This window comes from Canis aureus, chromosome 16 (assembly GCF_053574225.1).
Source record: "Canis aureus isolate CA01 chromosome 16, VMU_Caureus_v.1.0, whole genome shotgun sequence".
Classification (NCBI taxonomy): Eukaryota; Metazoa; Chordata; class Mammalia; order Carnivora; family Canidae; genus Canis; species Canis aureus.
Genome location: NC_135626.1, coordinates 22211805 through 22225938, shown reverse-complemented (window position 1 = coordinate 22225938; position 14134 = coordinate 22211805). Strand labels below are relative to the sequence as shown.

At 50.1% G+C, this 14134-nt stretch overlaps 2 protein-coding genes across 2 annotated transcripts; one reads left to right on the top strand and one right to left on the bottom strand.

The window, feature by feature from the left end:
• Window positions 1-1420: 1420 nt before the first annotated feature.
• CCL1 (C-C motif chemokine ligand 1) lies at window positions 1421-6473 on the top strand. Its single transcript, XM_077850429.1, has 4 exons — window positions 1421-1592; window positions 3472-3676; window positions 4889-5000; window positions 6137-6473. The coding sequence occupies exons 2-4, from the start codon at window positions 3601-3603 to the stop codon at window positions 6231-6233; spliced, it is 285 nt and encodes a 94-aa protein (XP_077706555.1). The 5' UTR covers window positions 1421-1592; window positions 3472-3600; the 3' UTR covers window positions 6234-6473.
• Window positions 6474-7998: 1525 nt separating this feature from the next.
• Window positions 7999-9854, bottom strand: LOC144285274 (C-C motif chemokine 13). Its single transcript, XM_077850427.1, has 3 exons — window positions 9691-9854; window positions 9022-9136; window positions 7999-8584 (listed from the first exon to the last, which is right to left on the bottom strand). The coding sequence occupies exons 1-3, from the start codon at window positions 9764-9766 to the stop codon at window positions 8479-8481; spliced, it is 297 nt and encodes a 98-aa protein (XP_077706553.1). The 5' UTR covers window positions 9767-9854; the 3' UTR covers window positions 7999-8478.
• Window positions 9855-14134: the final 4280 nt, after the last annotated feature.

Genomic DNA, 14134 nt, shown 5'->3' with positions numbered 1-14134 from the left:
ATCTCATGGAATCCTGCAAATAGTACAAAGTTGGGTTAAAGTGTTGGGAGCTTATCTTCAAAATAATGAGGACAGTCCTGCACCAGTCCAGCTGGCCGCGGATTTCATAATGATAGAACTAAAATTCAGGAGCATTAAATTACTTGCCCAAGGTCACACAGCTAACAAGAGGTAGGGCTGCGATCTGACCCGGTTATCTTAGAAGACGTAACATACATCCTCTCTAAGTGAGGGAACTGGGAAAACTTGGTCCCCAAGATGGACTAAGCTTGGCCAGAATTTCTGTAGCCGTGATACTGAGCAAAGGACTCCTCCTCCATGGGTTTCTGTGTCCTGGTCGGTAAGGATCAGGCTGAAATATAACTGGAGAGCAAGCAGGCTCCAGTCTGTGCAAGTCCACTCTTGCACACACACACCCCCACCACCGGAGGAAATGACCTTGAGATGGATCTACACCAGCAGAGTTCTTTCCAGTCTGGAACCATCCTGTCAGTATCTTTTACTACTTTGTAGAAGTTAACTAGTAAGAAAACCCTCCTACAGGCACTTCTTGGTTTTTAAACCTCTAACTAAGAAAAGGGTTATACCTGGCTATGAATAATAGGTTCAGTGTTTGTGCTGAGTATTTCTCATCTATCAGTCCATCCCATGCCAACATGCCCCATCTTGGGTAAGTGCCAGCATGTTTTTTTTAATGGTGTTTATTTTTTGTTTTAAAATTTTATTTATTTATTCATGAGAGACACAGGGAGAGAGGCAGAGACATAAGCAGAGGGAGAAGCAGGCTCCCTGTGGGGAGCCCAATGCAGGACTGGATCCCAGGACTCTGGGACCACGCCCTGAGCTGAAGGCAGATGCTCAACTACTGAGCCACCCAGGCGTCCCAAGTGCCAGCATGTTTTATCGAGTTATTACTTGGCACTCGCCTTCATGCAGGCCTACAGCAGAAGATGTCAAGTTGGAATATGGGCGATGCCCATGTGGAGCTCCAGGCATCTAGGTCATCAGATCTTCCAGTTGGATCCACCCAGTTCTGAGGGGAAGGTGAGAGAATGACTAAATCTTTCTGTTCCTCTTTTCCCATCCTGGGCTTGTGGTGGACACAGTGAGAAGGAGGAGGAAAAGTAAGTTTCTGGAGGGGCAGCACCCTGACCCCTTCATGAGTGGGCCAGGCAGCATGCCTGGGAGGAAGGCAAGAATGAGGAATTTTCTGAGTGGCCATGTTGCTTCTCTCCACGTCCCAAGTGAGTCTGAAAGCCCTAGGGCTACATTTTTTTAAAAAAGATTTTATTTATTTATTCATGAGAGACACGCAGAGAGAGGCAGAGGGACAAGTAGGCTCCATGCAGGGAGCCCGACGCGGGACTCGACCCCAGGACCTCAGGATTATGACCTAAGCCAAAGGCAGACAGACAGTCAACCACTGAGCCACCCAGGCGCCCCTAGGGCTACATGGTTACAGTCAGTACTATTACCTCCCTTCTCCCCCCAGCCTGCTAAAATGACAGTAAAGGAATACAGAAGCATCAGTCTGCAAGGACAAAGAGACTAACAGAGCAGCAACAGTGGATCAGTGATTTCTAGGACTTCAGGTACTTTTTGGGTGGCAGGCAGCAGCTGGTGGGATCAATGGGAACACAAGCAGAGCAGCCGATAGCTGTGGTCCTTGCTGGAGGTGTGTTCTCAGAGGTGGCTACGCACAGAGCTCAGATGATCAGATGGTCTCAGAGTCTACTGTCCGTCCCATCTCCGTGACAAATTCTCAGTACAACCTTGAGTAAGTCCATTTCTTCCTCCCGAGACTCCTCTTTTCCCATCTGTAACATGTAGAGACCGTACTGGATACGTGATTCTTCTGGTGCCTGAATTTCCTGGAGTTTTTTTTTCCCCCTCAACATGTATAGGCACATAAGTTTTGATTCTGATTCTGAAATGGGGCTAAGGCATTAGCATTTTTTCAAACGCTCTCCCAGGAAGCTTTAAAAGCCTGCGCTGCTTATGGTCTTTGAGGACCCGTTCAACTCTGATATGCCAGGACTCTCCCCTGCCCAGGTGTTAGTTTGGAGAATACACTGGGCTGGGCTGGGGGAGGCAGCAGGGATATAAGATTTTCTGGTGGGACATCTAGGTCACAGGGGGCTTCGAAAGAGTCTGAGTGCTCATCTGCTGGGGACAGCAGAAGTCTCTAAAGGGGGACGGTGGTATTTGAAAAGGATAGAAAGCCCACAGAGGGAGACAGTAAGGAGGACCTTGCAGGTGGAGGTCACAGCGGGAACAAAATCCTAACGGTAGGAAAGCTTCTGGCATGTTCAGGGAATTGCAAATATTCAAATTTGGAGACCTAGCACGAGGAGCCGTGAAAGTCCAGGTGCGCACCCTGTGCTTCATCCAGTTGACAATGGGGAGCCATGCAGACCTTTGAGCTGGAGAGTGCATGACCAAAGTAGATCAGTCTTGTCAACCTCTATGGTTTATAATGCCTGACGATTCTAATACACAGGTTCGGCCCAGCTACCTTTGCTGGAGCACCTACTACGATGTTCTCCATGCCAAGCACTACTCACAATGTCCTCATGACACGGCCGCTCCGTAGCTGTACAGCCACATCCTCTTTCCCACCATTTCCCCACCCAATTCACTTTCTTTACTCCTCTGGCATCTCTGAATGAGCATGCTCCTTCCATGCCTCCCTGCCCATATACAAGCCCCTAACTCTGGTGGCATGTCCTTCCCACCTCAGCCCTTCTGCAGAAGGCTCTGCTTGAAGAGCATTCCCCCAGGAGACCTCTCAGATGGTCCTGGGCAGCTCCTGGTCCTCCCCAGTCCCCTCCAGATGGCACATCCACTGCTGACCTTACACTGTGCAGCTTTTACTAGTTAACCTGTGAATTGAAGGGCAGCGGCTCGAGATTGGGCACTGCCTCGTAATGGCAGCTGTCTTTCCTGGGGCTCCCTGAGGATCCAGAGCAGAGCAAGCTGTTGAGAAGTAGAGTGATTGAAAAAATAGCAAGAGCAATGATCTGGGCTGGGCAATTGACCTAGTGGCTCTCATTTAACTTCCATCGTGGTGTCTCTTTGGGACATGCGTCACTATTTCCGTCTTGCAGTCTATGTGACTGGGGCTACATGAGTTTGTGCAACCGCTGATCTGCAGACCTGGGATAGAGCACAGGTGTGCCTCAGCCCTGGTCCTCCTCTCCATCATGTTCAGGGCCAGCAGCTCCAGCCTAGGACGGAAATGGGTGGGGTCAGAGGAGCCACAGGCAACTTTCTTTCCCTCACCTATCTCCTCTTCCCACTCAACCGGGACAACTCCTACTCATTCTCTCAAGATTTTTATCTGCTACTGCACTCGGGGGAAGTTTCCTCATCCCTCTCACACCACCCAGGAAAGATGGGGGAAGGAGTGTTCCATGTGGTCATTTGGTGTAATTATCTCTCCTCCCTGTGACTCCCCCACCTCTGCACCAGGGTCTGGGAAACCCCACTCAAGTCTTCTAATAAAAGCTCCGGGCACTTCAAGATGGGCCAGGGACAAGCTCTTCGCTTCACCAGACACATCGAGACCACGGCAAGGAGGTCTGAGCTAGACTGCACAGAATGAAGCTTATCACCGTGGCCCTGGCGTGCCTGCTGCTGGCTGGAATGTGGCTGCATGATGTGGACGGCAGGAGCAGTGAGTGTGGCTGGAGTCACCTTGCTCCTCTGTGGGGAGGGCAGAAACCCAGGCAGGCACTCTGGGCTTGCGGGCAGGGCTCTCCCTGAACTCAATGCCTGTGTCTCGCCTCCTCTGGGAAGAAGTCCTCCTAAGGAGGGTGAATGGACAACTTGGCTGGGGTGGGGATGGGGGAGAAGGTGTCTGGGCAAGCACAGTGGCTGAGCTGCTAGCTGCAGCAAATGGAGGCCCTGCCTCATCCAGGGAGCTCTGAAGCTCTTGAGGCCAAACTGGGAGACCTGAGGTGCAGAGGAGGGGGCTGGGTGCTGTCTCCTCCTGGTAACAGATAAGAGGTAGAGCCTGAAGTCAGGACTGGGCTAGTCACTGTGGGGCAAGTGTTGGGCCAGTGACTTGGACAAGTCACTTTAGCTCTCAAACTGTGCATTCTCTGTCGATAAAATGGGGTGGATAGTGCCTGACCTCAGGGCTTTCGAGAGAAGACTGACCTAATTCCAGGCACGTGAAAGATGTTGTGTCAACAGTAAAACTAGGAGGAAGGAAAAAAACAAAACTAGGAGGAAGGAACCAGGATTGGCATTCGAATCACTTGGGGGTGGGTTGTAGGAGAGAGTGTGCAAACCGGCAGGGAGGGCACCGGAACCCAGACAGAGCTGTGGGCCTCGGTAGAGGGCATTCTAGACAGAGGGTGGGAAGCCTTTGAGTTCTGGAGGCTCTTTCCCTGTCATTCCATCAATTGGAACTCCTTGATTAGTTCCAATTACTCCAAGGATTAGTTCCTAATCCTGCCCCAAAGCCACAGGCCATCATTGTCCTGCACACACCAGACTCACTGGGCCCCCAGAGTGTGGGGTCCAGAGCCCTTGAACCCAAATATTGGACCAAAACCGTGCACTCGTGGTGGGATGTCAGAACTGGAAGCCCCTTTAGAAATAAAAGGTCCTGTTTGACAGATGGGAGGTCTGGGGCCCAGGTGAGGGCTCACCTTGATCAAGGCCACACGGCTGGTTTGTGGGGAGCTGAGCCCCAGAATTCCAACCCTCCGCCCACATACAGAACTAGGTGACTGGGCTGGATGCGGTCTCCATGCCCCGGAGACTGTCCCTGAGAGGGTTTTTTTTCTTTTTTCTTTTTTCTTTTTAAAGCCAGTTGGATGAGAGGAACGAAGTCCAGGTTAAGAAACAGATGCAAACCATTTCTGTGTTTCTCTTCTAGTGCACGTGTCGTCCTCCAACTGTTGCTTCAACTTTTCAGAGAAGAGGATCGCCCCGCAGAGAATCCGGTGTTACAAACACACCAGCTCCACCTGCTCCCGGAGGGGTCTAATGTGAGTGTCCCTACCCTGGTCAATTCCTGAGCCCCCTCCTCCAGAGCGCAGGAGCCAGCCCGCCTGGACTTACAACGGCAGACGCTAGATGGCGATGCTCCCCCAGGTTCAGGTTTCTAAACCCGCGCAGAGGCCCCAAAATCCGGGTGCAGAGCCCCGTATGGACTCTGGGGTGAGCGCAGCGCTGCTTAGCAGGTGCGGGAAGGGTGCCCCCCCATGCTCCTGCAGTGACCTGTGTTTCTTGGAACCCCAAGGCGCCAAGTATTATATCCTAATATTTCATGCCCAGAAGGTATTGCTTAAAACATCTAGGAATTACTGTGTAGTGGGAAGAGTAAGGGGGCTCACAATTAGTTCCTGCTTCCGGATGTGCCAACCTATAGTCTTGGGTGACCTCGGGCAGGTAATTCTTTTGCACCTGGGTTATCTGAGTACTCCTCTGCAATCCTTATCCGTGGAGTGGAGTGAAGATGATGATGGCTGCATCACGGGGGCATTACAAAATTAGACCGAGGTGGCTTACCATCACGACTCAGTATCTATAAAGCATTCGCGTATATTATCTTGGCTAACCCTCCTGGGGCACACATTTTCATTATCATGAACACTGAAGTTCAGGGAAGTAGGCAGATTTGTCTGAGGTCACCTGGATAATTAAAGTTAGAATTGGTTTATAGTTTGGTTGGACAGAAGCCAAGTTGAAGAGGTGAGGAGTTCAGAAAATAAATACACACACACACACACACACACACACTGACAATGAATCTAAAGCAATGACGGAGGGTTCCAGATGGACACAGACACATGAAAAGATGGGTCAAGCCCCCTCAGAGATATTCTAGGGGGAATTTCCATACTAGCTAATCCTCAGAGTGTCTGCAGGCTTTACCCTACCCTAATACAATGAGTCACACTCTCCAGAAAAGGGAGAAACTCAATTCACCAAGCTCTTCTTGAAGCTTGGGTGTTCCTTCCAGCGTGCCAGCTGCAGGTCTTCTGCAACAAAGTCACTTTACAGGCCCAGAGTGAGCAGTTAGGGGGCTATCCAGCAGCGAGGTGGGGGAGATGGGACTTGTGTGTGGCACCCAGGGGGACAAATCACATGACTCAGCTCCTACTTTGTTCTTTGTCCACAGACTCAAGATGAAGAAAGGTAGAGAGACATGCGTCTTACAGACAGCCCAATGGATTAAGGATTATTTTAAAACTATGAAACCATGCCTGCTGATGTGAACGCAAGAGGATTTCTTTCCACCCTGGACTCTGAAGATGGTGTGGCTTCAACTGCCCCCCCCAAGCCCCCCACCCTCAGCCCATGCCCGTCCTTCCACCCAGCTTTGCCAGGTCATGGAAGGTCTGCTTAGTCCTGATAAGCTATGTTGTTGCACTTTATATATTTAAATGCTATAAACTTCCATTCCTGCCTCCCTGGGCTTCTTGGATCCCACAGGATTTCAGGGTACAAACTTGATTGGCATTGAGAAGCTGGAGTCGGGGGCTGGGGGGTTGGGGTTGGGGAAAGACAAGTTGGAACTGTTGCCAAAAGAACAACAAGAGCCAATAAATGGCATACACGTCTCAGCTGACTGACTTTGTCTTTGGGACGGGCAGGGGACATTGAATCAGGGTCATGATGTAGATTCTTTGCTTCCCTTGGCAGCAGGGGAAGGCATGGTGAAGCAGGAAGCGGGAACCCCGGGTTGGAGTCCCAAAGGTCACAGCTGCCCTAGATGGAGGGGATCTAGTGAGGTCATTTGCCCGTAAAATGTTGCTGGTCCCATCTTAGAGATGAGGTGGACTGGTGGAGAGGGACAGAGACAGGCCTCAGGATACAGAGCAAGTCAGTGTCAGATTGGGTATTGGAGCCCAGGGCTCCTGCCTCCCAGGCCAGAACTCTCTCCTGTGTCCCGAGTTGCCAAGTGACTGCCTGACACGGCGCAGTAGGGGAACCCTCTGTCCTTCAGGGCAGATCCTGCAGAATTGGTTAGCAGGACCTCCTCTGGGGGGTGGCTGGGGATGTCTAGGCCTGAGTAGATCTTAGGTCTTACAGAGATGCCAGCACAGCTCACCTGGAGGTGGGAGACAGTCTCGGGGAAAGCCAACGTCTGGGAAGTGGAGGTCCCATCCCCATGAAAGGGGTAATCGCAAGCTCAGACTTGTGTACCTGGGCGCTCAGAGAGAACAGCAAGGGAGGGAAGTGGCTTCCGGGTCTCAGGATTGGCACCTTTTTGAAGGCCAGCTCAGTGGCTTTAGGGGAGAAGTTCTCATGTCCTGTGCTAAGTAAGATAGGCTTCTCCCATTTCCCCAGCATTGCACCGGTCACAGATCTGGTCCATTCTTCTGAAACTGCCTCCTCCCTTCTGCCCCGACGACTGCCCTGCTTCCTGCTCTTCCCTCTTGCTGGGGCCTTTGGAGGGCAGCTCACTGCTCCCAGCTCTCCCTTGCCAGCTCCATCCTGCCCACGGCCAGAAGCCACTCTGCCTGGCATGCCGCCGCCCTCCACCCTCCGACGGTCCCTCCCTCCTGCCTTCGGAACTGACTCCAAACTCTGCACATTGATATTCCACTTCCTCTATCACCACCACCTCCCTCCACCTTCCTTCCTAAACGACTACCTTTTCTGTTCCAGAACCCAAACTCTGACCATACAGGGATAGTCTCTCCCGGCCCTCTCCCTTTCCATCCTGTGCCTCCTCTAGAAGAATCCTTGCTATGACTGTGCTCGGCATCCTCCAGGGTGGATGCTGATGAGAACCATGTCATCTGGTTTCCCCTGGAGGTCAGGTGCGAGTAGTGTCTGTATGCCTCCAAGGACTGCTTGGAACGGGGAGGCAGAGACCAGTGAGAAGCTGGGCGGCTGAGTCAGGCCCTCTACGACAGTCAGATAAGCCCAGGTCAGCCACCAGCCACTGTGAGGTCCTCCCCACTGCTGTGGTCCTCCAGCGCCCTGTGCCCCTCGGAGCGACCCCTACTGGCTGAGTAAGAAAACACCACCACGAGAGATTTCAAACAAGATGTATTTTCTGCAAAAAGTCAACAATCTTACGAATAGCATTCTCCTTTCTGTAATAACATACTTAGCTGCACCTCACATTCACCTCCCCTCCCCAGATGGCAGTAGCCCTTCATTGCCAGGATTTGTAGGCACGAGCATCAGCTGGGGAGTTAGGCAGGAGACAGACCTGCTGCCTGCAGCTTACAAGGGTCGGAACTGGGGCTTATGGTAGAAAGCAACTGGCTCAAGGCCTTGCTTTAGAAAAAAGGTCACCAATATTCGAAATAAACCCCCAAATCCGCAACAGTTCAAATAACGTTAAATATTACTTAAGACATAGTACCTTTTTGCATCACAACACAGAAAGCACCCCATTTGAAACTATAGTCAAACTAGTCCAGGGTATAGCTGGAGAGGAGGAAGGAGAATAAACAGGGGTTCCTTTCTCATGCTTTGCTCGGGTCTTAGCATGGCCGGAAGAGTTCAAGTCTTCGGCGTTTGAGTTCTTTGATCCAGGTGTTTCACATAATCCTGGACCCATTTCTCCTTTGGGTCGGCACAGATAGCCTTGGCCAGTTTCGTACTGAAGCTGTGGATGAAAGAGGGCTGCACAGTTAGGTAGAGGTGGGGGTTTTACCCAAGAGATGCCTCACCAGCCTCTCAAACCTGCTTGGTCCACCTGTGGCAGGAGAGGGATCCCCCCCTGGGACCGGAGAAAGTAGGGGTATGGAAAGAACAGGACTCTAGAGGTAGTCACTCTTCTTGGAGGCCCCAGAGAGGCTGGCCAGGCCTCAGCCAGAGCAACCTCGAAACTGTGAGCTAGCACCCATTCAGGGAGCCGGGATGGGAACTGGCCCTCTCTGGGCCTGTTTATGATATAATCCCAGTCTGGCAAAAACTTACCCCTTAGTATAAGATCCCAAATTGGCCTAATGCCTGTGCTCTGGGGTGGGAGTTTGGATCAGGGGATGTGAGAATGGGGTAGGGTGGGGTCAGGTCAGGGGTGAGCAGGGTTTTTCCACCTACATGACAGCTTTCCGGGGACAGTGGCTGCTGGTGATTCGATAGCTCTCCAGCCTCTGCAAGGGGATCTTCTTATTGTTAAATGTGAAGCAGCAAGTGAATAGGGCACTGAGTGCATCTAGAAATAAGGTCACAAAGGAAAAGCCTTTTAGGAGGTACTAGGTTATTATCAGCTTGGATAGAGCAGGAAGCAGCTGTAGGAGAAGGAAGGAAAGAGGTAGAAGTGCATCTCATCCACCTTAGGTCCAGTGCTGCTGTCTGGAGACCTGAGATGGGGGAGACCTGGAACATGTGGTTCAGGATTCTCTCAGCCTCGTGGTGGGGCTGCATCATTGCTGATCAGGACAGGCCAGTGTGACAGGTCCTGGCTACGGTCCTCAGTGTGCAGAGTTTAGGAAGATCAGCCAGGGTCAAAGAAAAGACCCTGGGTCTGGAGTGAGCAGCTACGGTTTTACCCTGGCTCTGCAACGCCTGGAGGTGGGTGGCTGGGACCCCGCCTGTCCCCAACGTGGCCTTTGGCTTTCTGTTTTTAAAATTAGACGTTCAAGGGAAGCTCCGAGGATTCCCAGTGCTCTGATAGGCTCAGAAGTGGGGCATTGCAGCTTAGGGCTTTCTATAAAGACAGGAAAATATAAAGGAGGGAGGACAGGAAAGAAGGAGAGGGGGGTTTACCTGGCTGAGCGGGCACCTGGGTGGTGAGGATGGCGGCTGTGAGCAGCAGGCACAGGAGCGCTGCAGAGACCTTCATGTTTCCGGCCTGGTCTCAGCCTCTCTGCAATGCCGGTGGCCCTGCCTGCCTTTTATAGGAACCAGAGAGAATAGAAGTTCCCAGAGAGCTGTTTGCCTGGGCAGAGTCATGGTCAAGTTGAGATGCAGAGCACTCCTGAATCTGCTGAGCTGGAGGTTGGCTACCAGAGTTTTCCAGGAATTTCAAGAAGGAAGCTGTGGGCTGCAGAAGGGAAGGCACTAGTTCCTTCCAGCTGCCCAGGCCATAGAGGAAGCAGGAGCACACATGTGCCACCATTCACCATAGGAGTGATCTGAGGAGCTGTTCCATGGCCTTGCTTGCTCCAAAACCAGAGAGAGGGTGCCATGTGAGGGCTCTACACGCCCTGACAAGGTGTATACTATGATCATCATGGCCACTCACGGATGAAGATGTGAAGGCCCAAAGCCTTGTGGAAAGTGAGTAGTGGTGCCGGGAGACAAAGCTGATCTTTACGTAGGATCACCCCAGCCATTCACTGTGTCTCTAGTGCAGAAGACTTTCTCCCAGCAGTTTTAGGTGGAAGTCTCATAACTAAGACGAATCAAAGTCAGCTGCCAATGACAAGGGCTCCTCTTGTCACACGTTAGTGTCCCTTTCTGCCCCTCAGGCCCAGAAGGATATGGTTGGAAGTCCACTGATTTGTCCAGGAAGGACTATGGAGTTTCTAGAGTGGTTGCAGGAAGGGAGTTGCAGAATAGAGCAAAGCAGGCTCTTTGCTTTTGTGTCTGGCTCCCCTCTTGCAGGAGCGTGTGGTTGAGTTGGAACTTGGGGTAGGTGTCCCCGGGGGCCTGGTGGGAGGGGGAACAGCCTTGGGCTGCAGGAGACCCCCTGACAAGGCACTTGGCTTGCTCTGATCCATTCCCTGTGCTCCCTCCTGGCTTCCAGACTTTGCTTACTTTTTGCACCTGCCTGGAATACTATCCCCTTGGCTTTCTATGTTAGCAGGTCTTTCCACTCTGGCAAAACAAGTCCAGTGAGGTTAAAAACACAGAAATAAAAAGCTAAGATTAGTGAAATAAAAATCATATGTACTAGAAGGAACTGATGAAGCTCAAAGTCAGTTCTTCGACAAGCCTATAATGCTGTCCTGAGACTGACCATGAAAAAAGCAAAAAGGCACAGACTGCCACAGCAGGAGTTAAGGAAGAGGGTGTCATCATGGAATCTGTAGATGCCAGAAGGAAATTGGACCCTTATGCCAACAAATTTAACTTCAATGAAATGGATGAGTTCCTAAAAAAATATAACTTACCCAGACTGCTAAAGAAAAATGAAAAAAAAAAAAGAGTAATTCTAAAACTACTTGAAAAATGGAATCAATCATTGAAAATCCTTCCACAAAACACCCTCCCGCTACAAGGGCTTTAACAGCTAGTCCCTTCAAACATTCCGAGAACGAATAATTCCAATCTTACACAATTTGTTCCGGGGAATATCAGAAGAGTGTACACTCCAGCTCATGTTTTGAGTTTTGCGTAAGTTTGACACAAGCACTTGTTAAGAACGACATGAGAAGGCTAGCTTGTCCCTCCAGAAACACATTCCATTCTTGTCCATCTTCTTCTTTGTCATGGGAAGCCAACCTGTGTGATGACATCAGTGGGACTGTAGGTTTTCTGACTTTGGGTTGGACTTGCACACTAGGGAGCTCCTTGGGGTGCAGGAGAGGGAGAAGAGTAAAGTGAGGAGCTGCTCTCTTTGCTGCCTCTCCTGGGCCTCAGCCCAGATGCAGTCCTCAACCAATGGCTTTCATTTCTCTCCTGGGGTGAGGTGGGGAAAGTATAACCCGTCCTTTCAACCTTGTGTCTAGGGGGAGTCCCCACACTGTTGCTAGCCTCAGAGTGCTAAAGCACCCTTATTGTTTCTCCACACTCAGCCCACATCTTGCTAAATAGCCTCTTTATTAATCCGTTCCCAGGTCATTCAAATTTAAGTGTAATCTATTCCTTACTAAGACCCTGACTGGCATAGGTATGGATCCAGGACCAGGATCCGCTCCTGGAAATGGTCTGTCCATACAGGATTCTAGGATTGGGGTGCTCATTTATTTTAGAAGCAACATGAAGGCAGCCCTGGTGGCTTAGTGGTTTAGCGCCGCCTCCAGCCCAGGGTGTGATCCTGGAGATCCAGGATTGAGTCCTGTGTCAGGCTTCTTGCATGGAGCCTTCTTCTCCCTCTGCCTGTGTCTCTGCCTCTCTCTCTCTCTCTCTCTCTCTCTCTCTCTCTCTCTCTGTCTCTCACAAATAAATGAAAAAAGAAAAAAGAAGAAACACCATGAAAGCATCTGCTGGCATCATGATTACTTGAATCATCACAGGAAGTTGTGTGGCCAATTGTGTTCTAACAAGCCAGCAGGTGGTTCTGGTGTTCACTCAAGTTTGAGAACCATGGAGTTATAAGCATATCACATGGCCATCTCTGGCCTATAGTAAAGCCACCAGAGAGCCCTGACAAAGGAAGTGTCTCTGGGCCCTCCCTGGGAGTGCAGTTAGGGAATGGCTGAGCAGCTTGAGCATATAGATCCATTTCAACAGGTCCATTTCCCTGAGCCTTTGGACTCCTTCCTAATACTCCTGGGAAGTCCCAGCATTACAACCTCATTAACTGCAGGCTTCTTTTTAAGCTTTGACTCCAATCAGCCAATCCACCTGAGCATTAACATCACTTCCAGGTACTTGTGCCAACACAATAAATCCCAAATTTTCAACAAGTACGCCTATATCAATGAATTAGATTGATTGAGCCTTGGGTGTCATGCCCACTAGTAGCCACTCCTACACGTGCACCCTGAACTTTCCTCCAAACTGAGTGGGTGAAGGGACATCCAAACCCACCTGGCTATAAAGATTCCTGTCTGTCCTTTCTTCTGCTTTAGAACCTGAGATCTCATAGAAGAGTGTGTTTAGGAGCCTGGGATCTGGAGCCAACCAGAAATGGCTTGTGGAAAGTGAGTACCTAGTCCATCATTTACTAGTTATATGATCTGGAGCAAATTGCTTACCTCTCTGAACCTCTAAGAGGAAACTGATGGTTAATTATTATCTCGTTTTGATGTCAGAGTTGAATAAGATAATACATGGAATGTGCTCAGCATTGTGCCAATAACCCCCATTTTTAACTGGTAACCAGGTGATGCTTGTGCCTCTGGTCTGGAGTCCATGTTGGGGCAGCCCTGCTCTAATTATTATTATTTTTTATTTTTTATTTTTTAGACAACTGCAAGTCTTTTTTTAAAATTTTTATTTATTTATGATAGTCACACAGAGAGAGAGAGAGAGAGAGAGAGAGAGGCAGAGACATAGGCAGAGGGAGAAGCAGGCTCCATGCACCGGGAGCCCGACGTGGGATTCGATCCTGAGTCTGGAGGATCGCGCCCTGGGCCAAAGGCAGGCGCTAAACCGCTGCGCCACCCAGGGATCCCGCCATGCTGTAATTAATCGGAGTTTGGATCTTGGTGGGAGGAGTGGGATCCAGGATGGCAGAGGCTAGACAGTGCTGCTTATTGAGCAGTAGAGACAAGTCAGGTACAGATATGCCAAGGAGCCCCAGCCTGGAGTGGCAATCAGTGTTTTGGCCAACAGGGATCTGTGGTAGCAATTATGGGATCCTTAGACATGAAAACTTACTAAGATGCTGCTTGACTTTGGGCAGAAAATTCTAGGTTTAATGGCCAGAAATCCAATATAAGTCCTTGTAGGAGAGGTTCATGGCCTCTTGCCCAGTTATCACATTTAAGCTGGTTCATAGACCTAGAATCCCCACACTAGGAAAACTAGGAAAGGCCCTGCACTGCCAGATTGCCAGGTGAAATACAGGATTGTTGGTTATTTGAGTTTCAGATAAACAATGAGTAATTTTATCACATAACTTTGCCCTTGGCAATATTTTTGCTAAATCAGAAAACTCATAGGTCTATACTATAAATCTCCACTAAGCCTTCCCCAGAGGAGCTGGCTGCCATATAACCAGGGTGACTGCACTGGGGAAATAAATACTGAGACCTTCTGGGATTATTTGATGCTGGCTCCAAATGGATGCTATTCTCTGGAGAACTGAAAATCCACTCAGACCCACTGGTCAGAGTGGGAACTTATGGAGATCCTCCGCCAGCTACTCAATTATGTTTAGAGCAGATGTTCAGCTAGCTCTTTTCCAGCTCATTGATCTTTATACAATATAAGTCTCCCAGAACTATACACTCTGTAATTTTAAAATTATTTTGTTGCTGTAGCATCTTAGCATCCAGGCATGCAAGCTGCCTGCAATAGCTCTGGGCAGTCTTAGCGTCCTGCCTTCTTAGATCAGAACATACCAAAGTTGGCTTCATTACACAATGTTGTGGTTTTA

Coding starts and splice junctions, on each gene's coding strand:
- CCL1 (XM_077850429.1), top strand. CDS start 3,601: ATGAAGCTTATCACCGTGGCCCTGGCGTGCCTGCTGCTGGCTGGAATG. Junction 3,677..4,888: donor TGATGTGGACGGCAGGAGCA/GTGAGTGTGGCT, acceptor TTTCTCTTCTAG/TGCACGTGTCGTCCTCCAAC. Junction 5,001..6,136: donor TGCTCCCGGAGGGGTCTAAT/GTGAGTGTCCCT, acceptor CTTTGTCCACAG/ACTCAAGATGAAGAAAGGTA.
- LOC144285274 (XM_077850427.1), bottom strand. CDS start 9,766: ATGAAGGTCTCTGCAGCGCTCCTGTGCCTGCTGCTCACAGCCGCCATC. Junction 9,137..9,690: donor CCAGGTGCCCGCTCAGCCAG/GTAAACCCCCCT, acceptor CCTTATTTCTAG/ATGCACTCAGTGCCCTATTC. Junction 8,585..9,021: donor TGTCCCCGGAAAGCTGTCAT/GTAGGTGGAAAA, acceptor TTTCATCCACAG/CTTCAGTACGAAACTGGCCA.